Source organism: Aspergillus eucalypticola (genome assembly GCF_003184535.1).
Source record: "Aspergillus eucalypticola CBS 122712 chromosome Unknown BO83scaffold_38, whole genome shotgun sequence".
Taxonomy (NCBI): Eukaryota; Fungi; Ascomycota; class Eurotiomycetes; order Eurotiales; family Aspergillaceae; genus Aspergillus; species Aspergillus eucalypticola.
In genome coordinates, this window is record NW_020290312.1 from 237,469 (window position 1) to 262,687 (window position 25,219).

Genomic DNA, 25,219 nt, shown 5'->3' on the forward strand with positions numbered 1-25,219 from the left:
TGGATAACAACCACCACCCAAACTAAAACCCCGTAGCCACCGCCACGCCACCTACCCAAACCCCAGGAACGAATTTCCCTCTTCTTCCAGCTGCCCATCTCGTTAATCCCCTTAACCCCCTTACCCAGGTACTTAGTATGTCCGAGGTTGTTGCTGGGCAAGTGGTCTAAGGTACTGCTGGGCATGCTCGTCTACTTTCCCTTTCCAGCACACCATAACGCCTTGTATACCTAGACCTCTTCACATCTAGCCTCTCTCAAACCCCCATCCCTCGGGCTCTATCCTTCCCCATTCCCTCTTCCTCTTCGGTTCTAGTCCTAGTTTCCGCATCGGCGTCTGCCGCCATCCATCCATCCACCGATCCATTCCATCCATACATACAGTATAGCTAGCTCCCGTCCCCCGTCCCTCGCCTCTCGCCCCTCGCCCCCCTATTTTCGCCACAAGAGACAGACACAGACACAGACACAGAGAGAGGGAAGAGGCGCAACCCCACATACGTACCATACGTACCTACACAGAACATGGTACCACACCCCGGGGAACTTGTGGACTGACTCGCGGGATATGATGCTTGGTGCCAGTGCCATGTTACTCCTTCGTCCAATCCCTGTCCCTTGGTTAAACTTAGCTTTCGTCGTTGTGTGGCTGCGGCTATAGAGGGGGGTGGATTTACAAGGACCCAGGGTGGTGGGAAGGAAGGAAGGAAGGAAGAAAACCCAGTACCTAGGTTAAGTACTTAGTTTAGAGGGCCAGCACATGTGGTGGTGGGAAGGTAGGCTGGTTCTAGAGGGGGTAAGGGGGGGGCGTTTGGTCCGTGAGTCCGGTCGGGCGAGAGGGAGGGAAACATGGGTGTGTTGCTTGGCTGCGTGCACGCATGCATATAATGTAGACTGATGAATGGGATGGATGGATGGATGATAATGGAGGATTGATTGGATTGGGTGTGACAATACAGGGACAACTGGTTTGTCTTTTGTCTTTTGTCTTTTGTTTTGTGCATTACTTGGTTTAGTTTAGTTGGTCAAGTTCTTTGGGCAATAGGAAGCTACTGCTAGCCATGCTACTACTACTTACTACCTATCTGAGGAGGAGATGGTGTAGGTTGGGGGCGGGCTGTCAAACTTGCTTGAGTTGGTATACACGGCATAAAGAAGGGGGGGGGGGAGGGAAAGAAAACACTAGATCATCCACACACAACGGCAGGCAACTATGCAGGGCTAGCTAGCAAGAGAAAAAAGCTATCAATCACACTTAGAAACAATCCCCTCCCCCCTCTCATCAAACATGGTGGAGAAGAGAAAAAGGAGGAGGTGTGGGGGGGAAGAGGGGATCAAAGAAGGGAGACTAAATCCTGTCCGACGAAAAGTGTAAGTAAAGGAGAGTTATCGAATCAGGCTATACCCAACGACGGCACCATCCCCTGCTCCTCTTTGTGCTCACTACCCACCCGGTATGACACTCGGTACCGCATCTTGATCGAGTTGCCCTTACCCCCCGCTACCCCGGAGATGAGCATCTCCTGCTGCACCCCGTTGTTCTGCAGCGGTCCAATGTCCCGCCCGGACTGCGGGCGGAGTTGCAACGTGTACGCCTGTGGGAATTGTTTAGCTTCTTCCTCTTCCGTCCGTTGGTTTCCGTGCGCTGTCCAAAGGGAAGCGGAGGGAACTTTACACAACTCACCTTCTCCACAGCCACCTGGAAGTGTAGTTCGTTCAGTGGCTGGCTCGTGCCATTCGAAAACAGGGCCACCACATGGATTTGCTGCGACTGCTGGGGGTGTCGCCGCGCCACAAATTCAATTCGGAGTGCCGAATTCAATACCGACACCCGGTTGGTGCTCGGTAGCGTGTTGCTCTCCGGCAGCGACGATGCAAAGTTCCATTCGTCCTCCTCCGCCGCCTTGCCGCTGCTGCCAACCGGTTGCGTCGGTCCGCTTCCTGCCAGATCGAGCAAGGACCCCCCAGCGGCTGCATGGCCGGCTGCAGATCCTCCAGACGGGAGGGGACTGGCATGCCGGGGACTAGCGGAGACCAGCGAAGCGAATGGGTCGACAGCCGGTGGGGGAGTGGGCGTCGCGACGATGCTCTGAGGTCGTGCACTTGGCACCGGAGTGGCTGACTGCGATGGCGGTTGAGAGCTGCCCAGCGAGGACAGGATGTCGTAGTTCGGCTTGAAACCACCAGGAGCCTGCGGCACTGGCGGTGTAGCAGTGGTCGTGATCGCTAGCACGAGGATTAGCCATGTCAACTCATTCATGTCAGCAGCAGATGTCTCCTACATGGTCCTAACGAGATACCACCCAGGGCCGGAGCGGGCTCATCTATTGACAGCCCCAGCAAGTCGTTCTCCAATGAACTGCCTCCGGTCGCGGCCGGCGCACCGTTGCCGTTCGTACTAGCACTTGCAGGAGGTTCCGGGTCAAAGTCGATAAGCGACAGCTGGTTGTTTGCGTTCTTCGATACACCTGTTGTCGTGCCCAATGTGCCCTTGGGGATCCGTGTGGCGGCTTCCCAGTCGCCCTTCTTGACAAGCTTGTACCGCTCAATGGTCCGGTGTATGCTGTCATTGATCTCGAGCAACTTGTGAACCGCCTCCGGATCATCCGACTCCTCCTCGCACATCTTCTGGATCTTGGGATGGGCACTCTGCAGCGCCCCAGCCAGTTCCTAGCAACCCGACAGTCAGTTGACAATCAAACGAGACACAGCGCGCACTTCCAAGCATTACCTCGAACACATCACCCTCCGCGACCGGGTCGCCAGGCTGGTGACTCTGTAGCATTTCCTCCAAGATCTTCGCCTTCTGCTGCACCTTGGCGACCTCTTCCGCCGCCTTAGCCCGGTAATCAGTCTTGTGTCTGTTGTCGTACCCGGCCATGACCTTCATCAGACGATTAGCCTCCTGCAGATCCGCAGGCGTACCCCTACGAATCAGCTCCTGCAATTTAGCCGACTGGGCCTCTTTCTCCTCCTCTTCCATCTCCTCCGCAGACCGCAGGTTCTATTCAAATACCACTAGTCAGCAACACTCCCTAAAACCAGTGGGGGCGGGATCACGCACATCACTCGGGTTCAAGACGGCCGCGTCCTCATGGCGAATCTCCGGAAATACATAACCTTTGTAGAGTAACAGCCGATGCATATCACGAATATGGCCTAGATCCTCCTTGTACCGCGACGTCTGGCAGATCGTTTGTCTCCACTCCTCAATGGACTCGAGGATGCGATGTTGCACCCGAGTCGGCCGCAGCTGCGGGCGCTCGGGGAATCGACGAACCAGCTCATTCAGAAACTCTTTAGTGCTAATCTGGAGGTGAAATGGGTAACCGCAGTTTTTGACGCAGATGTCGAGAAGCTAAAAGGTGACAAGAGTCGCAGGGGTGGAATGTTAGCCCCGCATTCAGGCACATCTAAGCTCCATTATATGGTTGGTTGGTCTGGATAAAAAGCCTACCGCCAATGCTAGTAACGCCACATTCTGATTCCGCGAGTTGATTAGATGGACGATTTCGATGGCAGCTTCGCGGGGTCTAGAAGCGTGGAGGGTTGGGTGGGTTAGTTCAACGGCGCGGGTCGGTGGACGCGACACAGTAGTAAGTAGCAACTCACGCATTGCCTTTCTTGGAGTTGATCAGATCGGCCACTTCAAGGTTCAGGGCGAGGTTGGGTTCGTAGTGCGACAAGTCGCAGGCATTTCCTGTAGGAGTCGTAAATATTTAGCCAACCAAAATATCAAATGGAGTTCTGTATTGGTGTGTGCGTTGCTTTTTGGGAGGGACAAAAAGAACAGGGGTGACGTACGAACAGCCCGTTGCAGCGGTGTTAAGCCCGGCTCAGCGTAGGCACCGAAACGGTCCCTCGCTGCCATGCGTGCTGAAGCGGCCTCCAGGGTGACGGCGGATTATGGGTAAGATGGATAAAGGGGAGAGAGAAAAATAAAAAAGCACAATTGAAATAAAAGGGAGTCAGTCGAACAGGACCGTGACTCAGGGCGGAGAGTGAGGGGAAAGGACCGGAGACAACAGAAAGAGAGAGTTGAGAGATAGAGAGGGGATGAGTTAAGCTAGTAGCTCGAGATGGAACCAACCGACTTGGTTTACTTGCCCGACTCACTCCCGCTGGCTGGCTGGCTCTAGTTCGTTTTCCCACTCCACGTGTGGCGCCCGCCGTCATCTTTCAACTTTCCCCTCTTCGATAATTTTCCGCAATTCTTCAATCACCTCCACTGTCACGCAAAACACAAATAACAACAGCAACAACACATATCCACCATGGTCCGCCATAAAAAAGACAACTTCGCTCGAGGAGGCAAGAAATTCTCCTCCAAGGGTCCCCGTCCTCCCCGCCGCGATCCCGCCGACCCTGACGCCGATGATGCCGACCGCCCCTCCAGACCTCCATTCAAAGCCGCCTGTTGGGATCTGGGTCACTGTGATCCCAAGCGCTGCTCAGGAAAGAGATTGATGAACTTTGGTCTGATGCGCGAGCTGCAGATCGGCCAGCGATTCCCGGGTGTAATTGTCTCGTACGTTGTCACCCATACCCTCTACACAAGGGAACATACAGAGAACCTTCAATCACTAACATCCAAATCACATCACATCCAGTCCCAACGCAAAGAAAATCATCTCCCCGGCCGACAAAGACCTCCTCGAACAATTCGGCGCCGCAGTAGTAGAATGTTCCTGGGTGCGAGTGAAGGAAGTGCCCTGGTCGCGAATCGGAGGAAAATGCGAACGACTCTGTAAGACCCCAACACACAACCAATATCCACGTCACCAACAGTAATACTAATACATCAATCTTGAATGGAAAAATAGTACCCTACCTCATCGCCGCCAACACAGTCAACTACGGCAAACCCTGGCGCCTAAACTGCGTCGAAGCCCTCGCCGCCTGTTTCTGCATCTGCGGTCACGAAGACTGGGCCCGCCAAGTCCTCAAACCCTTCCGCTACGGCGAAGCCTTCCTCGAAATCAACGGGAAACTACTCAAGCGGTACGCCGCCTGCGCCGACGAAGACGAAATCAAGCGCGCCGAGGAGGAATGGCTCGCCAAGATCGAGCGGGAATATGAGGAGAGTCGGGCCGCGGGCGGCGCAGACGATATTTGGACTGTGGGGAATACGAATCGGAGGGCGGAGTCGGATTCTGAGGAGGAGGGTTCGGGGTCGGACAAGGACAAAGACAATGAGGAAGATGAGGAAGAAGAGGAGGAAGGAGAAGAAGAAGATAAAGACCCCTTCGCGATATCAGACGACTCGGAAGAGGAAGAACAAATGGCTGCTATTCGAGCTAAGATTCTGAATTCCAAGTCGTTCCAGAATCCCTCGGCTTCGGATAAGCCGCAGCCGGAGAAGATTGCGAGACCGGAGGAGGAAGGGTCGAAGTCGAGGCCGTTGGAGGATTCGGATGCTGAGTCCGGGTCTGCGGAGGGGAGTGAGGATGAGGCGTTTGATAGTATTATCAATGCGACGCCGGTGACGGATCGGACGGGGATTCTTGCGGCGCAGAAGAAGAAGGAGAAGGAGACGTTTAGTGCGTCGTTTTCCAGGACGGTGGTGGATGCACCGAAGCGGTGGTAGGAGAATCCTTTCTTTATTCTTGATCGTGTTCGGATGGGACTGGATGGGTTTGGATGTTACAAAAGTTATGATATGAGCATGCATCTCATGGGTACATATAAGTAAATAGGCATGAATGTAATGAATGATACCGTGATGAGATTTACTACTATGGATGGATTAAGTAGTTATTTGTTGATCGATTGACTTTGATTTATCAGTCTTTCTTTCTCTTTAATATGAACAGCGAAAGCCAACCCCGTCCCGTTCGTTGCTGTCCCCGTCCCACTCACGTACAATGCATGCAAAGCATAACGAGGCATCTCAGACATACTCAAGGCGATCATAACCATCTCATGCTTAGCGAGAGGGGGGTAAAGGAAAGAAAGTAAACAATAGATTGACTGAAACCCTTTTGCCCTATTCCGAATGAAGAGATATGACTACCCCCCCGCAAGCACCCCGCAAATTACAAAGCAACTATTTACATAACATAGAGCACATTCACGTCTAAATGATTCCGTCAGAAAATTTCCATCTTCCTAATCACGAAGCGACAGGCGACTGCTTACCCAAGGGATGGCTGCAGCTCAGCTGCGGCTTCTGCGTATACTTGGTGGACAACTCGTCTCGGATGCTGTTCAGCAGCTGGACGTAACTCTGCTGCGGGTTCTTGCGAAGCGCGCTGATAAAGGCCCAGGACATGGCGCCGGTAGCCTGGCCGGCGATCTGGGCGTCCTGACTGGTCTGGTCGTCCTTGCTGCCGGACCACATGATAACGTCGGCTGGACTGGTCTTCGTCTGGATGGTGCGCTCGTACGCCTCGTCGCCCTTGGTCGCCTTCTTGAAGAACCCAACGGCCGTCGACATCATGCCGCTCATGTCGCCACGCGCGTAAGCCGAAACAACACCCAGCAGGCCCTGGCCCGCCTCCTTGGCCAAGTTGGGTTCCTTGAGAATACCCTGGGTCGAGTAAACGTAGGGCAGGTCGAGTGCGGAACCCGAGTGACAGGAGTCGAAGATAGCCGTCAGTCGGACACCCGGCTGCAGCGGTTTGACCATGATCCGGTGCATCTCATCGTCGACAATGTGGCCGGCAGCCCGGAAATCGACCGGGTAGATAACTTCGTCGTATCCGTCGTCTTCGTCGCCGTCGAGGTCAGGCGTCTGTCCACCGTGTCCTGCTATTGTCAGAACCAGTCCAGCAAATCGAGGTTTTATGAGGACGGCATACCAGAATAGTGGAAGAAGAGCGAATCGTTCGGCTGGGCATCCTTGACGAGCCAGTGCATAGCCCGAAGAATGTTAGCCTTGGTGGGTTGACTCATGGGGTTTTGTTGATCATCCGTCAGGAGGACCATGTCTTCGCGAGCGTAACCAAAGTTCTGATTTAGGTAGGTGGACATGTTCTTGACATCGTTGATACATCCGCGCAGCTGGCCCTTCTGGTTAAAGTAGTTGATACCGATCAGCAACGCCTTTCTCTTGCCCGTGCAGCGCGAGTACTGGAAGTTGTAACCCTGCGGCGCGCCTTGGCCGAAGCTGACGGGTTCGCTGGGCGGCGGCGGAGGGGCGCTGTGGTTGCCTTGGTTGTAGGAGTTATGATAGACATCGGCGATACCTAAAAGAGGCGTCAGTTGGGATAGAAGCTTGCACATGATATCGCAGTGACATACCTGGCCGGCCCCCATACATCGGGCCTTGGCTGGCAGAAGGGTAGCCACCCTAGAGAAGCGACGTCAGCTTCCACCCATACCCACCAACATGCAGAACAGGCGACGCATCATGCAAGACATACATTGTAACCGTTTTGAGGGGGTTGCGATCCTTGGTACTGCTGAGGAGAGGGCTGGCTGTAGGGGTAAGGGTTGCTGGGAGGCTGCTGTTGGCGATAAGCCTGGCCGGGGTAACCACCGCCCCCGTAGGACGAGTGGTGGTGTGAGTGGTGAGGATTCATCTGTCTGCCAAAGCTACGTCAGCGCGACGTCTAAAAGTAGCGGTTTCGTATTTGTGAAAATGCTGAAGAGGGACTGAGAGTTTATGGAGAACAAAATTCCCACGAGGGGAGCAAGTAAGGAGATCTCACGGCTGCTGATATTGGGGCGGGGAGCCATAGCTCTGCTGCTGCGGAGGATAGGAATATTGCTGCGGAGGGTACCCGGGCGGGCCCGAGTAAGGTGGATAGTAGGACATGGTCTGACAAGAAAGAGGAGGGGGAGGGGAAGGGAAAGAGATCAGGTGAAACCAGAAAAAAAGGTTTGATGTGAGGATGGGAATGCAAGCCGGCAGGAAGCAGACAAATAAGAGGTGAGTGAACGGAGGGGATGGGGGGAAAAGGTGGAAGGGAAGGATGGAGGAGGAACAAGAAAAGGCGCAGGCGTCAAGTCAGTCAGTTCAGTTCAGTCAGATGGGGAACCGATGGCAGATTTGCAGCATAAGCCAGTGGAGCGGATCGCGCCGATTGGGTTCCGGACCGGGGAGAAAGAAGGGGGAGAATCAATACAGAAGAAGTAGTAAATACTAAATAGATACTAATAAAGACCCAAATCACTGGGAAACCAAAACTAAAAGTAAAACTGATGGGCGATTCTTACTCCTCGAGGAAAGGCACAACTTAATTAAATTAATATGTTAATGGTCTCCCTGCACGACGCACGTCCTTCCTTCCTTCCCTTCCACTCGGTCCCTCCGGCGCAGAAAAACAAAGCATGCCTCGGTCTCCCCGAATCCCTTTTTTTGCTCTCTCTCTTTCTCTGTCTGTCTCTCCTGTGCTTCTGCTTCCGCCAGAAGCAAATAAACGAACATGCCCAATTTCAGACAGCCAGCCAAATTCCTTCATTCCCCATGTCTCCCCCCCGATCCACACCTTAAATAGCACGGACTTGCCTATCCACCCCCTTGGGCCCAGAACACTCATCCATAAAATTCCCCAATCGTCCCATTCTCTACAGAAGTAGATCTTCCATCATGCACGATCCCTGCTTGATTCCTGCTTGCTACACGTGACTGTGCAACAACCTGCTAGCTACACCGAAGAATGAATAGTGTCATACGTAGGTAGTAAAGAACAGACACCTCAGGCACTGATTATAAACAACTCAAATTTTCCCCCTTTATAGTCATGGGAGATTTGAAATTTGCTTTACTGTACTAGGTGGTACCTCTCTTCCTCCCTCCAACCTATCCCAATCCATCCTTCGTCTTCCGACATTTACCGTCCGCGTCGGGGCATGCCACGTCCGCGGCCTCCTCCAAGCGCCCGCTGGGCAGCACCCGGCGGCAGGCCTCGTGTTGGGGCCTGAGCTTGGGCCGACTCTTCGTTCTCTGCAGGGGAAAAAGAAAATCATCATCGGTCAGCCCAAAGGATACTATAGGGCTTAGGGGTGACACTATATCACTGGGGTACTCACTGATCGTCTCGTCCACACTCAAGATCAAGCATGCAGCCTCCACTGCCGCCTGAATGGCGTTCACCTTGACCAAGCTGGGCTCCCACACGAAAGCCGCCATGTTGTCCCGAACACCCTCGTGATCAAAGTCGACACCAGCCCAGACGTTGCCCTTGCGGTGCTCCACCCGCAGCCGGTTCAGAATATCCGTCGCATCGAAACCTGCGTTATCGCACAGCTGGCGGGGGATCACCTCCAGGGCCTTGGCGAACGCCTTGACGACCGCCTGCTGCTTGTGGGGCACGTTGCGGTCCGCAAAGCCGTGCATGAAGCTGGACAGTTCCATCTCGGTAGCACCTCCACCCGCGACAATGGTCGTGTGGCGGAGAGCACGCTTGACAATCATGATGGCGTCGTGCAGACTGCGCTCGACCTCGGCGATGAACTGCTCCGCTCCACCACGCAGCACAAGGGTGCAGGTCTTGGCCTTAGGGCACTCGGAGAAGAGGTTGTAACGCTCACCACCGATCTGGCGCTCCTCAAAAATACCGCAGGTACCCAGGTGGCGTTCCTGGATGTCGCTGCAGGTCGACTGGGTAGCCGCTCCGGTCGCCTGGCAGACCCGATCCATATCATCGGCCGCAACGCGACCAGCACAGAAGATGTCCCGATCCGCAAAGTATCTGTAGATGAAGAGAAACGAAGTGAGCATGTAGACCAATTGCCAGGGAAGAGTGCGAAAGAACATACTGCGTAGCCAAATCACCGATGGGGAGCTTGCTGAGAACAACCTTGGCTCCGGTCTTGTAGATAGCCTCCAGCTTGTTGTAGATGATCTGCCACTCGGCATCGACGATGGCCTGGTATTCCGACACATGCTCCACGCGCACCTCGGCGTTGTCCTTCTCACTCTTCAACTCCAGCTCGACGTTCAGGCAGACAATCTTGGGGTCCTTGAAGTACTTGGGCTGTTGCTCGAAACCGGCGTACGAGAAGGTCTTCTTGAAGGCGACACCGTTAACGAACAGAGATTCCTGGAGACCACCACCAGTAACCCGCTTCACACCGATCAGCTTCTCGTTAAGGTCGTCCTGGTCGAGCGAAAGCACGGCATCCACCACCACTAGGATATTTAGTCAGCATCTGTACCCACGAACAACACAGCACCCATGGATAGGGGAGGGGGGGAGCCCCTTACTCTTGGTGAAGAATTCCGAGTTCCGCTTGATCAGCTTGCTGTTCATCGCCGTTCCGGCCAGACGGCGGAGCGTCTCAACCTTCTTTTCCTCACTTCCCGCAGACTCGATCACGTCCACGGCGATCTCCTTAATCTTGTTGACGGCCATCGCACTTCCCCTCCGTAGACCCTTGACGATGGTCTGTGAACTGACACCCTGCTCGACAAGTTCGCGAACTTCCTTCAGAATTTCACCGGCGAGGACGACAACCGACGTTGTTCCGTCGCCCACCTCAGCATCTTGAGAGCGGGCAATGTCCGTGAGAATGCGGGCGGCGGGGTGAACGATATCGAGAAGCTAGAACAGAAGACAAGGACAAGTAAGCTCATGAGGTAAAATAGAGTATGAATAAATATTGCCTGGAGTCTTCCGAAGGAAAGATATGAGGGTGTGTTTCTAGACGCACCTTCATCACAGTAGCTCCATCGTTGGTGATGGTCTGTCTACCGTTGCCGTCCACCATCAACAGGTCCCCTCCATAAGGACCGAGAGTGCTCTTGATCGTGGATTGCACGGCAACACAGGCATTGATGTTGGAGATGATCTGACCCTTGCCCTGGGAGGTATCGGTGCCTGAAGCAAAAGAAAACAATCAACGGAGTCAGCAAAATCTCTCAGCGATGACACACAGATGCCAATGCAAATGCGGGCGGGTTAACGGACCCTCCTTGAGCACGATGATCGTGGGTGCTTGGCCAGCGAAGGCCATTTTGATGAGATTATTTCAGGGAAGGACGGCGGAGAGAAAGGAAGTCTGTGAGCCAACGGACAAGGGGCTATAGAAAGATGAGATTGTGGCCCTGAGTGTCCTAGCTGGTCGGGGGTTCGATATCGCTGCTCGACCAAAATTTCCCCGAGCTTCTTTGGGATCGAAACTCTCCAGTGCTGGAGGCGGTGACCAATCATGCCGCGCCCCGCAGCCCTATTTGCTGCTTTTTCCCCTCAAAAACACTACCTTGACATTAGGAAAGTCTTATAATGTGATTATATCGAATGTATTTTTTTCTAGCAAATGCTTGAATTGCTTTATATTCATATTCTTTTGCTGTATAAGGTCGATTTCCCACCATCTGAGGCCACTTCGTCCATCACATCCCTGAACCGTTCCTGTTGTCTTATAATTTGAACCCCACCAGATTCCAGCATAACACGAATGGAACTTTGACAAGAATACTTTAGTGAAAATTAGTTCGGGGTACTGGCATAGCACTCTTTACTCGAGGTATGAACACTATAGATTTTCTCTTCAATGTACTACTATGGTTATTCAATCCCATCATGTCTGCCAGGTAGCCACCCAGGCATATGCCGTAGAGTGGCGGGGTTGGGCTTCTTCTGAGTACTATGATGGTGATAGTAGTAGTACTACTTATCACTCTACAGTGCATGGGATCTCATATGTAGTGTTCGCTACTGAGATCCTAAATGATCCACACGACAGTGAACAAGTATCTTTTAAGAGATAACCCACGATTGCCATTGATTATTCTCTCATATGCTCCCTAGAACCTCGAGTAGCATTACGTCTACCGCGTTGGTAACTAATATAACTCTCACCAGCTCGCTTACGGAATGCTCACATCATGATACAATTATCTTGAGAGCAGTCTGTATGCATGGTGTCGCAACTACTAGACTGATCATATCCGGTGGCGATGGACGTGGTCTTTGCCGTCTCCCTACCCCATGTTCAAAGGCTACAGGGGTGGTGTACCCTTAGCGCAGATTTCCCTCAATCACCCCTAACCAACAAACAGAAGTCAATTATGAGCAGGTATAGGGTAGATATCCAGCCGTGTGTTTCAGTTCAAGTTCGTGTGAGAAATAGTAGAGATGCATTGTACGCGTCCCCAGCACAGAGAAGTAATGCATACCCGAGATTACCTAGGCTGGCTCAGCTGAAGCGGCCACAGCTGAAGTCGATCGTCTAGACCATAAATTGGGAATAGCCTGCCGATCGACCCAAATATTCAAGCCAATAATATACAGTAGACAGTGTCTCTCGAGAAGCGCCGCAAAATGTTCAGCAGTAGCTGCGACCGCTAAACAGGGGAGGGAGTGGATATGGCACAGGTTTGGGGGAAAGTGGAGTATCTAGAGATAGGACTTGGGAAGGGAAGTCACAGACATTTGAGCAATTTAGCCCAGAATGCTGATTATTTTTGTCAGTCAAACTAGATCCATATGCTCGTTGTAGAGTAGATCAAGATAATGGATGCGACGTAAAACGCTCATCTGCGTGACATAGGGAGACATCTCTGTTCTAGGCTTCAAGTTGCAAATGCCTCGATACCGATCATACCTGTCAAATAGAAATGTAAACTGAGCAAGTCAAAATTGACCTAAATGTATCTGTTGGATTCTGATTCCCCATGAAAAGTTTCCAACATGTTGTGTGGGCAGTAATGCCACTGGAGAATAACTGCGCGAGTACCCGTGGCCCTGGCTAGTATTTCTAGCTCGAGGTCCCTGATCCATACCAATACATCCTAGTAAAGCTGATTGTCTCCTGATCTTGTTGTGCTCTAGTCTCCTCTAATCCGAGTCAACTAATGCGTTCTTTTCTCACCAGGCTTTCGGCTAGGCAACCCGCATTTGTCCGAGAGACCTTTTCAGGGCTTATCTATCGACTAGAACGCCTGACTATGGTTCGAACAACGTATGACCTGAGCATCCAAGGTCCGACCATATCCAATATATCGATTGACTGGTGAATTGCGTGGAAGAGTCCTCTCAAATGAGGTACTTTCGACGACTCAGAAGAGTCCCCAAAAAGCAAATCATGCGTCATTTTATTGACGGATGTAACGGGAGAGCGGACTAAAGTCGAAACAAATTTCAATGTAGGTGATCATTTGTATGAGGGCCCTGCTGAGGCAATGTCGATCAGGGAATTTCGGTTTAGGAGAGCCCACTAAGTCCTCGACGAAGTCGAGAGATATCAATGACAGTTTAGAACCCCTCCCAGTGGGTACAACAAAATGTATAGCTTGTAGAGTAGATCATAAGCAGATCTACCGCGACATAGAATTTGTGAATGTTACACGGCCAGCTCATGCGTTCTTGACAGGTCCACAGAACACCCAAAAACGAGGTGAAACAGGGAGGACTTGCATCCCATTATAGCCAAGGAAGAAGGTCTCCCTGACGAATACTGTATTCAACATTGAGTCTCCCAAGAGATTAGCTCATGCACATCTCACTTGCCTAGGTTTGTTAATAGTATGGCTAAGAAAGTGATAGGCCGTCAAGAAGCGAGGCAAAGGAGCAGACGCTTGTGGCGCATCCAGGGCTCTCGGTTGCCAGGATCTCAAAGATAAACTTGTACAGCCTCAAAGTCAACTGGCATGGTGGATGATCTGAACCGAAGAAGCCATACTACAGTAGATGAAAATATTACTGGAGTTGCTTTTCGAGGAATGTAGATCATGCAGGTCAGGTGATGCAGAAGCGTCACCCACATCTTTGGGCTCTTCCCCTCTCTACTACATCCTCGTATTTAAGCTATTGTCCAAGTGACCAGACTTCATCCAAATCAGTTCGAATATCATCGATCAAATTGTGTCTTGAATACCCTTACTGAGCTCCATATCCCATAATTTAGCTTTATTTGTCTATACATAGCTCCTCCCCAGTGTAGTTCTCCTGCCCTCGCGATAGTATGTCAACCACAGATTTACCCCAGTATTACCCGAACAACTTGACCCCGCTAGATATAAATCAAAAAACACTGGAAAACGCCCTCAAAGAGCTGCAGGTTGCTGTGAATCGTGGTGCAACTTTATTGCAGGAGGGCTGTCCTCCTCAGAGCGAATGGGGCAAAACCTACAACACGGGTATATACGTGGGATTTCCAGGTATGCGTATAGCTTTCACACTGTTGGTGGTTAAGTGATATGCTTCATAACAAAAACTTGGCAAGTGTAATCTGATGGATCTTCTCCTGCAGGAATTGCTCTTGCTTTCCTCCGACTGGACCATCAGGTCAAAGCGTTCAGCAACAAAGATGTCGGACTTCCTCTTGACTTCCGCAGACTTGCAAGCGAGCAAATCCTTCCACATGGACCGGACATTCCACTTTTGCCCGGAAGATTAGCACCTTTTGGCTCCCCCAGTGTGCTTGTGGGACCTCTGATGCGAATTCTCGCAGCCGCCCAATCCGGTGCATCCATGTCCGAAGCTGATATCGAATGTCTCAGAAATGTCGTACAAGTGGCCATCGGAAATCCCCACATGCTACCACACGGTGATGGGATGATGGGTACGGACGAAGTTTTGTATGGTCGAGCGGGTGTATTGTGGGTTGTACTGAGCGTGAGAGCTCACAAGTATGACGAGAGGGCTACAGGCCTTCTGACCTCCATTTTCGAATCTGTTCCAGACCTTATTGATGCTATTATCAAGGGTGGGCTTCAAGGCAGAGAAGACTATCTAGAGGAGTATGGGGAGAGAAATGCTTTGCCGTTGATGTGGCACTGGCATGAAGATCGGTATGGCCTAGGAGCGTAAGTAATGCCCCCACCATCATCACAAATGCTGAGCAACAAAACGGCAAATCTAACATATCTGACTAGGGTACATGGAATGTGTATGTTACTACGTCTGTTAAGAAAATCCTAATGATACACTCCGCTGACAAGCTTTTGTAGCTGGCATACTCGCAGCCCTCCTTGCCTGCGATCCTGAAGAGCTCAACGACGGTGCTTCGCGTAATTACCTGCCCTTGATAGCGGAAACAATCACCGGTCTTTGCAAGATATGTATTGCTCATAACGGCCACCTCCCATCGACTCTTCCCGATCGTGGTCCTTCATCCAAGCGCTCCTCACCTCTCGTCCAGATTTGCCATGGGAGTCCTGGCATTTTGACCCTTATGGCATGCGCCAGGCGGAACAAGCCCCTGATCTCTAACTTCTGGCAGCCAGAATGGGATATAGCAATTCGCCTGGCAAGCGAACGGGTCTGGGAAGAAGGACTACTTTCCAAAGGCGGCGGGATCTGTCATGGCATTACCGGCAGTGCATGGCCATTGTTGCTTCTGCACGACAGCTTCGAGTATGATAAGGAAGAGATGCAAGCAGCCAGAGAGAGATATATGGGGAGAACACAGACAACCAACGCAACAGTATTGGATACCGGGCTCACTGGTGACTATTTCCTGTCGAGAGCGCTGGCGATGTTGTTGCATGTGCGGGAGACACCTCCATACCAAAGCTCCGTCACGCCAACGTCTAACATCTATCGACTACCTGATCGCCCATTTTCCCTTACAGAAGGCCTAGCTGGAGCTGTCTGCGCGTGGGCAGACGCATGTGTGTCTGTCCAGATGAGACTGCGAAGCATGCTTCTGCAGAAGAAGTGGCCGGACAGTTCTTCGTCTTTGAAGTCAGATCCAACCTTCCAAGATCTCGAGAGCTTGAAATTGGGAATTCCAACGCTTGCTTATCACCGGGCTACGCCTTTGCCTTGAGAAGGGAATATGAGAAGCTTTTCTATTGATGCAGAGCTTAGGAAAGAAAATTCGTAACGACAGCAAAGTATGTATGGGAATCTTGCATGTATGTCGCTCAAGAACAAAAACCGTTGCTCCAAATATTCAACATAGGGGAACTTGATGCTAAAAGACTCCAAACTCCATGCTCTTGGCTCAACTCCAGTCGCTGATAAACGAGAGTAAAAATCGTAAACACGATCAAAGATCACTATCATGTTTACACAAGTCAAAAAAGCGTGAAACCCGTGCGATACATGGGTGGTTGGCCCGGAATTTCAGTCCTGTACTCGACACGTTTAGGCAAGTAGTTCCCATTCGGAGCTTCCACAGCAACTCTCCATCTCCGCCAGCAGTTTGAAAGCTGGTGATTTCTATCACCACAGAAGGTACAGCGCATTTGCACCGGTCGTTGAACAGGTCCTCCCTGCATCGGTTGACTGTAACTTCGATTCCTTGTAGCTTGCTCCCGTTCGCGACGCATCTGTTCAACCACGTAGTCATTGATTTCCTCCTGACTGGGCCGCTTAGCATGTCCCCGGACACTTCCACTGCGATTACGGAATGCCTCATCCTTATGCATCTGTTTAACAACGAATGCGTTGATCTCGTCCTGAGTGAGAGGGCGAGGATCTTCCGGAACCTCCAATGGCGATGCAAACCCTCTCTTGGCAGCACCATGATCACCACTCCGTGCACTCCTTCCCCGCTGCTGACGGATCTTCTCTTGCTCCATGGCCAATTGGGCCAGCTCCTGAAAGGTCACCTGCTCCGCAGGATTGGAGGAGCACATCCGACTATCTCGCAGCATGGCAGATGCCCAGTCACTCCAATCAGGACATTCTCTAAGCTTTGTCAAAAAGAGCATATTGATCTGCGAATCGGGAATATAGGAATCATCGTCGATTTGCGTAAGCCCTTCGCGGATTGCTTGGATGAGTGCGACGAAATCGGCGATCATGTCGGACTTCTGAGGGTCGAGGTCGAGGACCTCGCCGACTTGGTGCATCCTGCGAATGTTTCGCTGCCATGGCTCCATTTTGGCCTATGGATCAAAGAAATTGAGGTGAGGAGATTTGGAAGAGAGAGAAGGCCAGTACGTATCTTTTAAGCGCCGTGAATCAGTGGTTTTATTTGTCGGCGATGGTTTGCTGACCGTGCGGGGGATGACGTCAGAAAGAGAGCCGTACAATTACTGTATCCATACGATAACAGTGTCTGTTCTTATCGTTGCTTCTGTTCTCTCCTTTTCTTCGGCTCTTATTCTCCCCCTCCATGGTTGGGGTGCTGCTATATTTCATATTCCACAGTAGGATGTTATTATTCACGGCAGATTAAAGTATGGAGTTTCTTTGGCTCTATGGATCCTTCGGGCCTTTCCCTCGCCCCATCGTGAACCGTGGCAGTGCCCGACCCCCATCTGCAAGTCAGCAGCATCTCTTTGGGGGCCGCTATTCTCTTAGTTTCATTTGCGTAGTGGCGTGTGACAACCAGTCCAGATAATTATCCAAACCATCATTTCTCTCAAACGTGCTACAGACTAATCTGCGCATCCTGCTAGCCTGATCTAGGACAAGGCTTAAAGCCCCCATCACCCCGGTGGAGAGAAATCGCATCGCGTACAACTGTGACCATGGATACTGTGCCACCATCCTACCAAACCGCTACCACCAGAGACGCATGGTCGGTTATAGCACACTACATCCCGTCAAGCGACCTATGCGCAGCGGTCTTGGTATGTCAGAAATGGCATGGTATCTTCATGCCCTTTCTGTGGGGGGATCCCGCTTCCCACTTTGGAACGGATAACGATGCGGTTTATGGTAGGTCTGAACGATCCCACGACTGTTTGATTTGACTGTTTGGCGCTGACAAGACACACTAGTCGCTCTCACAAGGTTCAGAAGGACACTAAAATATGCCCGTCTCAAGGTGCGGATGCTCACCCATACGTTGCATCTGCCGCCTGCTCTCTCGGAGATTTATGGTGGTCCACGACCTGAGTGGCTAAAGGAGATCCTGGATGCTCTACCGTGCCTCCAGTCGTTGATGGTCTCAAAGCTACCATTCTTTGACCACAATGCTATGACCGCCTTGAGAAGACCTAGTCCATTTGGAGAAAATGACACAGCTTCCCAGACCTACAATGTCCGTCTGCTATTAGCGGATAGTGAGCCAAATGCGACATCACACGGTATTGCGGAGACCTTACTACGCTTCCCTGAATTGATCTATCTCGATTTGTCTTACACCACCCCTGCGCGGGATCGCACAGTCCTGTCCTCGCTATCACAGTTGGAAAACCTCCAGGTCCTCAAGCTTCGAGGTATTGGTTTAAAGGACAATGATGCAGAATTCCTGGCCAACGCCATCGGACGCAGAGTCCGATTTCTGGACCTGCGCAATAATTTGCTTACTGATATGTCCATACGGTCATTATTGCAAGCATCCTTCTTACCCCCTGGTGCTGAGGATAGATTACAACGAGCGACACTAGCGTCACTGGGATCCCTTGCCCACTCTCCGCAATCGAGACCCTTGCTGTCTGACAGGAGGTTTCTTAGGACCCCGCTTCTAGATGAACAAATCCTGAAAGCTTTAACACAACCATTGACAGGGTGCTCCTGGGTTGAGGATTTGTCCCATGCAGGCATAACACACCTCTATATCGCCGAGAATCCTATTTCTGTGGAAGGGGCCGCAAGTCTTTTGTTCTCGTCTCGCCTGCACGCTCTGGATGTGGGAACCGTTGACACTATAGAGTCTATCGGAAGAAACCAGAGCTCTCTTGCTTCGCCTCAAGACGATTCCCACAAGCTTCCTGGTGCTGAGAAATTGATTCCCATCCTGGGGACTGTTGCCAAGGGAAACCTCACCTACCTTCGAGCTCATCATGCCGTCTGTACAGTTGATGCGCCGTCAAGGGAGACCTCAACGGCGGACATGTTGCTACCAGAGCTCCCTGCTGGAAATGAGAGTGAAGTGCGTACAATGGCAGAGTTGGGTACGAACCATCAGATTTATGAAATAGCATCAAACGAAGCACCGATTTTCGAGCTTCCTGGTTCACCAGTCCCACAATCTCCGGATTGGCCTTCGCAGCCCGCCGAGCGCGGTCGAAAGCCAATCATTTATGAAGACGAATCACTACCTGACCTGCGACGAGGCTCTGTCTTCGCTCCCGAGGTGATCGGGGCAGACCAAGTCAGTGATGATGAGGGCCCGAGCAATACCTCTGCCGCAAGGGCTTCAAATCGCTTGCCCCATGATATCTCTTTCTCTAGCATTTCCAGCATCTCGGTGGGTGCAGCGGGGTCTATCCTGCAATGTTCTTCTCCCCTTTCAGTCGAAGATTTTCGAGCCCAGAAGATCCAGGAGTTGCTTGCTAAGCGGCCGAAAAGTCTTCCTCGACGTGATAACAAAAGGTTTTATTTTCCGTACCTGCATCCTTCACATGTCCCTCATCTTGAAACATTGGTTTTGACCGACGTTCCATCTCACGTACCGCCGAACTCGCCTCTCTTGCAAGCTCTTATCCGGTTCATAACCGCTTGCTCGAATGAAGCATTACTTGCAACCCTACAAGCGGGCTCTGATTATTCACTTGCACCTGGAAGAGCTCGAGCCAAAGCTGAACAAGAACGTGCCAGGACTTTATTTGGTCTGCGTCGCTTGGTGCTTGAGATTACACCCTCTGTTAGGTCAAATATATCATCCAGATGGACTCCAGCCAGCTACCGGGTAGGAGCTTCAAAGTCAAGTACCGGTGATCGCGATTCGGAGAAGCTATGGTCAGCAGCAATAGGCGACTTCAGCTTCTTTGATGATGAAGAATGCGGAGTACCCGATGTTTATTCGGGGAAGTACTTCCCCATGGCAGCCTTGAACGAGAAGGTGACGTTGATTCCAGAAGATGACGATGTTCACCCCTTACAGCCCGACATGGCTTCTTCACCAGATAGGCTTCATCCAGATCCTTTGCGCTCGCACAGCCCATTTTTGGACAAGGATAGAGAAATGGGGCCGCAGAATGATGTACTAGACGTTGATCTGGTCGCCGAATTGGCAGCATTCCGACGTAGTAAAAAGGCAGAGTATGAGGAAATGCTGAGGAGAGATCGCAGAAGACGTGGTACTGTCGGCACCATGTCCTCTCGCTTCTCTCCTTCCGTCTCCTCGTTTCAAACGATTTCGCCGTCGTCGAGCATAAATACGTTGGCGACGGCATCGACGCCTCATTCCCCCATTGCTCATTACTTAGAAGGACACTGGAAGGGGGAAGTGAAAATTGTCCGCAACCCAGCGCCAAAGGGCCGAAGCGGGATGGTAGACATGTATGGGAATTATTTCGAGAAGGGCTATTTGTACCCTTGATGGGGTACTTATATTGTTTGTGGCACTAGTTAATTGATAGAGATCGCGAGCATGATACCCGATATATATTACACTTTTTTGACATCACATACATCGTTAGACAATCACCCACAGCTGGCTTTGAACGATAGATGAGATAGTATTCATAGTACCATCCTCTTCACATTCTTTATGGGGTTTACTACAAGGACCAGAACTGTCGTCTACTATGTAATAGTAGGGAGGTGTAGTGTCATGCCTACAAACTAGGGCACACGGAGCTAGTACGACAGTAGATAGTACACATCTCGCCGACACCCCCTCTAACAGTAGATCATATAGAGCGAATCCATACAATCAAACATCTCTTTCCTCTAGTATCTCTAGATAGCGAGCAAGAGACAACAGAAGTTCTAACTTAAGTTCGTTCTTCGTTTTAAGAAAGTTTGCTATAGAATTTCGTCTTTCACACACGACTCCGCGCGCATAATTCATTCAACCCCGAAACTGAAACCCGTTCATTTCCATTTAAGAATTCCGCATAAAGTATAGTAAAGAAGTTATGGTGTGTTTTTTTCAGACAACATAAAGAAAAATTATAAGAAGCAACAGTTAAGGGCCCCTAAACTAATTCCATTTTTCTTTTATTTTGAAATCGTTGTCATTTCCTTCCTTACATAGCCTTGGCGGCCTGAGGGGGGTTCAGCTTCTTGCCATCCTTGTTGTACCTGATACGAGGAGGGGGAGCACGGTTGCGACGACCTTCCCGGGAGCGGACACTATAGGAATTAGATTATTAGCTTTGTGCTTTGTTCTCGAGTTCGATGATGGTTTCTCGACGCATTCATCGTTGTTTTGGGTGGGTGGCGTACCGAACAATCTTGCCGTGGATAGCGCAGGAGACGCAGTACTGCAGCTTCAGGTACATCTTGGGGACGGCGTAGTCGGTGAAGACGGAGGCGTCCGAGATATCACCTGTAGAGTTGGAAAAAAAGAACCAGTCAGTCCGGTGTTGTCTTTCAAGGTTGTGTCGAATTCCGTTCACTCGTGCGTCGCGCTGTTTGTATCGGTTCCTTCTTCTGTTTCCCCCTTGTCGTATTCCGGTCGAGTTGATTTGGCTTCGATTCAATTGCATATGTAACACCCCCACTTCCCAGCTCTTTCGGAACGAACAGACAGCGCGCGCGGACGGTTTCGGGAAGAACTCAGATCAATGAAGAGAGATCGTGGAACGTACGGATGGCAGCGGACTCGACCATGTTGCGGATGGTGAATCTCTTGATGGCCTTGTCCTTGGGAGTGCAGCGAGCGCAGTTGGAGCAGCGCACGGGCTTGACGTGGCCGCGGCCGTTCTTGTTACGACCGCTGTGAAAAGAGGTTAGTTTATCGGTTCCTTTTCTTTGAATTTGCGAATTTCCATGATTTCGATTTTAATTTCGCCATTTCTTCAATCTTCTTCATATTTTCCCCAAAATCACACAACACTGTACGGTAGCCGGGCCATTCTGCGGTAAATGTATGGCGAATTTTCCTTCCGTGCTGCCGTCTTCGTTCAGGTGTGCGTAGATTGTGTATATATGTATATATGGCATGTGGCATGTGGCATGGATTGGGTGGGATAAGGAAAGGGTTCGGTCTTACTTGTTCGCCCTCTTCTTGACCATCTTGACGGATTTCTCTGCAGCAACGGGTCAGAGAATGTAAGTCAGGGAGAAGGGGAAGGGAGGTTGTCGCGTACTTGGCTGTCGGGTTTGGTTGTCGTAAAGGCTCCGGAGTCGTCTCTTCGGGATGAGGTTGTGTCGGGTTTGTGTGGTAGCCCTATGCCCTTAAGCGAGCTGGGTCACGGGATGAGTGGCCTCAGGCGGTTAATGCTGAGTTTTAGATACCTGAGGCATAAGCGGAGGGGTTGACATCGGGAGAGTGGCAGACGGTGGCCTGACCGCCCCTGCCTCAGGCAATCGGCGAGAAAGTTGAAAAAGTTGGGTGATCCGACTGGCGTTCACGTGCCGGGTCCCGAAGTGGACTAGCGCATATGGCCCATCCCGACCCAAAGTTACGGTACACCAATACGGTATTCTGTTTACTCAGGTCGAGTATTGTGAGTGGTCCCCGTGCCATCCCTCTTTCTCCCTGAAACTGTCATTAACAGCAAATAGTTCGGCCAGCCGAATCCACTTGGGATCTGCTTCTTTCTTTTCCCCCCCTGGGTTTGGCTTGGTGGCTGTTGGCTTGTCTGCCGTATCTTTCTCGTCCCTCCAGATCATCGCGTTGTGTCTCGCTCTCCCTCTTTTTACTCTTCTTCCTCTTCCTCTTCATCTGTCTTCCTTGCGTGACTTGTCTCTGGTTCATTACCACTTCTCAATCCTCGTTCGTCCTTCACGGGGGTCGTGTCTCCATTCCACCGCTCCGCTGCATTCTCCGCTCTCTCTTGACCGGTTCGTGAGACACAGACCTGCCAGCCTACCACAGGTCCGCCATTCCGGTTCGGCGCCATGTCATCCACACCCACTTTTAAGGGAACCATTAGCCACAAGACTGTCGGTAGAGGCAGGCTGCCCGACTTTGACAGTCACATTCCACGTCCTCGCCCAGAGACTTCCTCTACAACTCATACCCCCCAGACCGCGTCCAGCGACATTGGCAGTTCCACCATGAGTGCCGCCAGCAGCCGTCAGAGGCAAAACCAGTCCAAGCGCGATGAGGTATGGACACGCTTTTCCCCCTTTGGATTGTTTGCAACTGCCTCGGAGAAAAAGGAGGTGAACCTTGAAAAAATCTTGTCCTGCAAGTCGTTTCTCGGTTTTCGAAATTTTGATTGCTCAATGCCTCCCATTGACTTTTCTAACCACTCATGGACTTAGGCTATCCGACGAAAATTGGAGGCCGACCTCAACAAGAAGAGACATGCCCCGGCACGAGCAAACCGCTCCCGCAAAGCTCCCCCTGGCACCGTCCTCGCATTGAAACCTAGTCAAGCCCTCCAGATCAAGCCGAACACCTCCATCGCCGAGGCCGCCCAGTTGATGGCCGCGAAGAGAGAAGACTGCGTGCTTGTGACTGACGATGATGACCGGATTGCTGGTATCTTCACGGCTAAGGACCTCGCGTTCCGCGTGGTCGGCACTGGCCTGAAGGCGCGGGAAATCACCGTGTCTGAGATTATGACCAAGAACCCTCTGTGCGCGAGAACGGATACCAGTGCCACCGACGCTCTCGACCTCATGGTCCGGAAAGGATTCAGACACTTGCCGGTTATGGACGAGAACCAGGATATCTCGGGTGTTCTCGATATCACAAAGTGCTTCTACGATGCGATGGAGAAGTTGGAACGTGCATACAGTTCGTCGCGCAAGCTCTACGATGCATTGGAGGGTGTGCAGACGGAACTCGGCTCCAGTCAGCCCCAGCAGATCATCCAGTATGTCGAAGCGCTACGACACAAGATGTCCGGCCCTACGCTGGAAACCGTCCTGGACGGCATGCCCCCAACCACTGTCTCCGTCCGCACCACAGTCAAGGATGCCGCCGCTCTGATGAGGGAACACCATACCACTGCCCTACTCGTACAGGATCAGGGCTCCATCACGGGTATCTTCACCAGCAAGGACATTGTGCTGCGTGTCATTGCTCCCGGTCTTGACCCGTCTACCTGCAGCGTCGTCCGCGTGATGACCCCTCACCCTGATTTCGCCCCCAGCGACATGAGTATCCAGGCTGCGCTCCGCAAGATGCACGGTCAGTCACTCCAATTACCCCTGCTGCGCTTGAGAGAAGAAACTAATACGGGGGATGTATAGATGGACATTACCTCAACCTGCCCGTCATGAACGATGCGGGTGAGATTGTGGGAATGGTGGATGTGCTGAAGCTTACGTACGCCACCTTGGAACAGGTCAGTAACAGGATGTTTGATACGATAGGATAATTCGTCTAACTAACTTGCAATCAGATCAATACCATGCAGTCGCATGATGATGAGGGCCCGGCCTGGAACAAGTTTTGGCTGTCGATGGATCACGAGTCCGATTCCATGGTCTCGGGGAGCCAGCAGCCCGCGCAGCGGTCAGTACTCAGCCCTGAGTCTCCGAAGGCTAGTTATGACGCCCGAGACAGCGTTCTCCCCAACGAATCTGCTTCTCACCATGGCGGCGACGAGCACTCTGAATACCACATGGACCCGCACCATGGAGAGCACGTCCCCTTCCCGTTCAAGTTCAAGGCTCCTAGCGGCCGTGTGCACCGTGTGAACGTGTTCCCCTCTGCTGGCATTGCTGAGCTGGTTGCTCAAGTGTCGGCCAAGCTGGGCCCCGAGGCGGATGCCGTGGGCGGCGTTCCCAGCTGCGACGAGGGCAAGCTGAGCAACACGGGCTACGCTCTGAGCTACCTGGACAATGAGGGCGACACCGTGTCGATCACCACCGACCAAGATCTGGCAGATGCGGTCAGCCTCGCCCGTCAATCGCACCGCGATAAGGTCGATCTCTTCGTCCACGACCCTACGCAGCCTCCTATTCCTGCTACCGTTGAACCCCAGCCGGTGCCAGCCCGGCCCATCGAGGAGAAGAGTCCCGTTTCCGAAGACCGGTCTGAGGAAGAGTCCCTGGTGGCGAAGCCCCGGGCTCAGTCCTTCCCCGTACCCCAGCCCGAAGAGCAGTTTATCGCCGGAGTGCCCAACGACCTGCTGCTTCCGGGTGCGATTGTGACCCTGGCGGCCGTCATTGCCGGAGTGTTCATTTTGAGCCGGGCCACTTCCCGGTAAAGAGATGTGCATACCTGTCCGTGATGAAAGAAAGCAAGTACCCGTGTATCTATTTCCTTTTCGACGTCTCCTTTCGCGTGTCATATATCTGTAACCCCAAGAGCGTTTCGTTTGTGTGACTAGTTTCCCTTATGCATTGGTCAATCTCGCCTTCCTTACATATGGTGGTGGCCGAAGTCCTAATTGTGCCTGTTTATTCTGTTTCGGATACCGTTAAGTTCGTGAGAGCGTAAGGTTACAATAGCATGTTCTGCTCCCATTCGGGAAGCGTACTTATAGACCACCCACCAGTACCGGACCATCGTCAGGGTCCACATCATGAGGGATTAGATAATTAGCATCTTTTGCATGATAGACATAATAGTTACCGGTATAGCCAAGGGACGTTCCTGGATGATTTGCCGAATCCTGCAAGAGGGGTTGA

At 51.8% G+C, this 25,219-nt stretch overlaps 10 protein-coding genes across 10 annotated transcripts; 5 read left to right on the top strand and 5 right to left on the bottom strand.

Moving 5' to 3' along the window:
* Positions 1-1,393: 1,393 nt before the first annotated feature.
* On the bottom strand, positions 1,394-3,870 carry BO83DRAFT_403355 (VHS domain protein; the record flags this gene model as incomplete). The annotated part of the gene is made up of 8 exons (XM_025533610.1): positions 1,394-1,678; positions 1,699-2,225; positions 2,282-2,669; positions 2,731-3,003; positions 3,064-3,309; positions 3,457-3,532; positions 3,612-3,699; positions 3,804-3,870. The coding sequence occupies 8 exons, from the start codon at positions 3,868-3,870 to the stop codon at positions 1,394-1,396; spliced, it is 1,950 nt and encodes a 649-aa protein (XP_025382987.1).
* Positions 3,871-4,169: 299 nt separating this feature from the next.
* Positions 4,170-5,715, top strand: BO83DRAFT_348428 (ribosome biogenesis TSR3 family protein). The gene is made up of 3 exons (XM_025528842.1): positions 4,170-4,527; positions 4,610-4,746; positions 4,823-5,715. Exons 1-3 carry the CDS (start codon positions 4,274-4,276, stop codon positions 5,584-5,586), a joined length of 1,155 nt encoding a protein of 384 aa, XP_025382988.1. The 5' UTR covers positions 4,170-4,273; the 3' UTR covers positions 5,587-5,715.
* Positions 5,716-5,836: 121 nt separating this feature from the next.
* On the bottom strand, positions 5,837-8,138 carry BO83DRAFT_382862 (uncharacterized protein). Its single transcript, XM_025532325.1, has 6 exons — positions 7,652-8,138; positions 7,364-7,526; positions 7,242-7,290; positions 6,800-7,186; positions 6,138-6,746; positions 5,837-6,075 (listed from the first exon to the last, which is right to left on the bottom strand). The coding sequence occupies exons 1-6, from the start codon at positions 7,756-7,758 to the stop codon at positions 6,050-6,052; spliced, it is 1,341 nt and encodes a 446-aa protein (XP_025382989.1). The 5' UTR covers positions 7,759-8,138; the 3' UTR covers positions 5,837-6,049.
* A 108-nt stretch (positions 8,139-8,246) lies between these two features.
* Positions 8,247-8,726, top strand: BO83DRAFT_382865 (uncharacterized protein). The gene has a single exon (XM_025532326.1). The coding sequence runs from the start codon at positions 8,274-8,276 to the stop codon at positions 8,520-8,522; it is 249 nt and encodes an 82-aa protein (XP_025382990.1). The 5' UTR covers positions 8,247-8,273; the 3' UTR covers positions 8,523-8,726.
* A 50-nt stretch (positions 8,727-8,776) lies between these two features.
* BO83DRAFT_393535 (chaperonin-containing T-complex subunit CCT7) lies at positions 8,777-10,901 on the bottom strand (the record flags this gene model as incomplete). Its single annotated transcript, XM_025532981.1, has 6 exons — positions 8,777-8,889; positions 8,976-9,637; positions 9,705-10,077; positions 10,153-10,489; positions 10,599-10,765; positions 10,856-10,901. The coding sequence occupies 6 exons, from the start codon at positions 10,899-10,901 to the stop codon at positions 8,777-8,779; spliced, it is 1,698 nt and encodes a 565-aa protein (XP_025382991.1).
* Positions 10,902-13,634: 2,733 nt separating this feature from the next.
* BO83DRAFT_164133 (lanthionine synthetase C family protein) lies at positions 13,635-15,787 on the top strand. Its single transcript, XM_025526342.1, has 4 exons — positions 13,635-14,049; positions 14,142-14,697; positions 14,767-14,780; positions 14,842-15,787. The coding sequence occupies exons 1-4, from the start codon at positions 13,854-13,856 to the stop codon at positions 15,660-15,662; spliced, it is 1,587 nt and encodes a 528-aa protein (XP_025382992.1). The 5' UTR covers positions 13,635-13,853; the 3' UTR covers positions 15,663-15,787.
* Positions 15,418-16,997, bottom strand: BO83DRAFT_382867 (uncharacterized protein). The gene has a single exon (XM_025532327.1). The coding sequence runs from the start codon at positions 16,720-16,722 to the stop codon at positions 15,913-15,915; it is 810 nt and encodes a 269-aa protein (XP_025382993.1). The 5' UTR covers positions 16,723-16,997; the 3' UTR covers positions 15,418-15,912.
* Positions 16,998-17,019: 22 nt separating this feature from the next.
* BO83DRAFT_164221 (leucine rich repeat domain protein) lies at positions 17,020-19,661 on the top strand. Its single transcript, XM_025526344.1, has 3 exons — positions 17,020-17,506; positions 17,569-19,546; positions 19,597-19,661. The coding sequence occupies exons 1-3, from the start codon at positions 17,317-17,319 to the stop codon at positions 19,598-19,600; spliced, it is 2,172 nt and encodes a 723-aa protein (XP_025382994.1). The 5' UTR covers positions 17,020-17,316; the 3' UTR covers positions 19,601-19,661.
* A 996-nt stretch (positions 19,662-20,657) lies between these two features.
* Positions 20,658-21,714, bottom strand: BO83DRAFT_382870 (40S ribosomal protein eS26). Its single transcript, XM_025532328.1, has 4 exons — positions 21,678-21,714; positions 21,274-21,401; positions 20,909-21,011; positions 20,658-20,815 (listed from the first exon to the last, which is right to left on the bottom strand). The coding sequence occupies exons 1-4, from the start codon at positions 21,698-21,700 to the stop codon at positions 20,710-20,712; spliced, it is 360 nt and encodes a 119-aa protein (XP_025382995.1). The 5' UTR covers positions 21,701-21,714; the 3' UTR covers positions 20,658-20,709.
* Positions 21,715-22,243: 529 nt separating this feature from the next.
* On the top strand, positions 22,244-25,116 carry BO83DRAFT_371367 (CBS and PB1 domain protein). Its single transcript, XM_025529931.1, has 4 exons — positions 22,244-22,738; positions 22,898-23,771; positions 23,834-23,928; positions 23,986-25,116. The coding sequence occupies exons 1-4, from the start codon at positions 22,529-22,531 to the stop codon at positions 24,793-24,795; spliced, it is 1,989 nt and encodes a 662-aa protein (XP_025382996.1). The 5' UTR covers positions 22,244-22,528; the 3' UTR covers positions 24,796-25,116.
* The last annotated feature ends 103 nt before the right edge of the window (positions 25,117-25,219 follow it).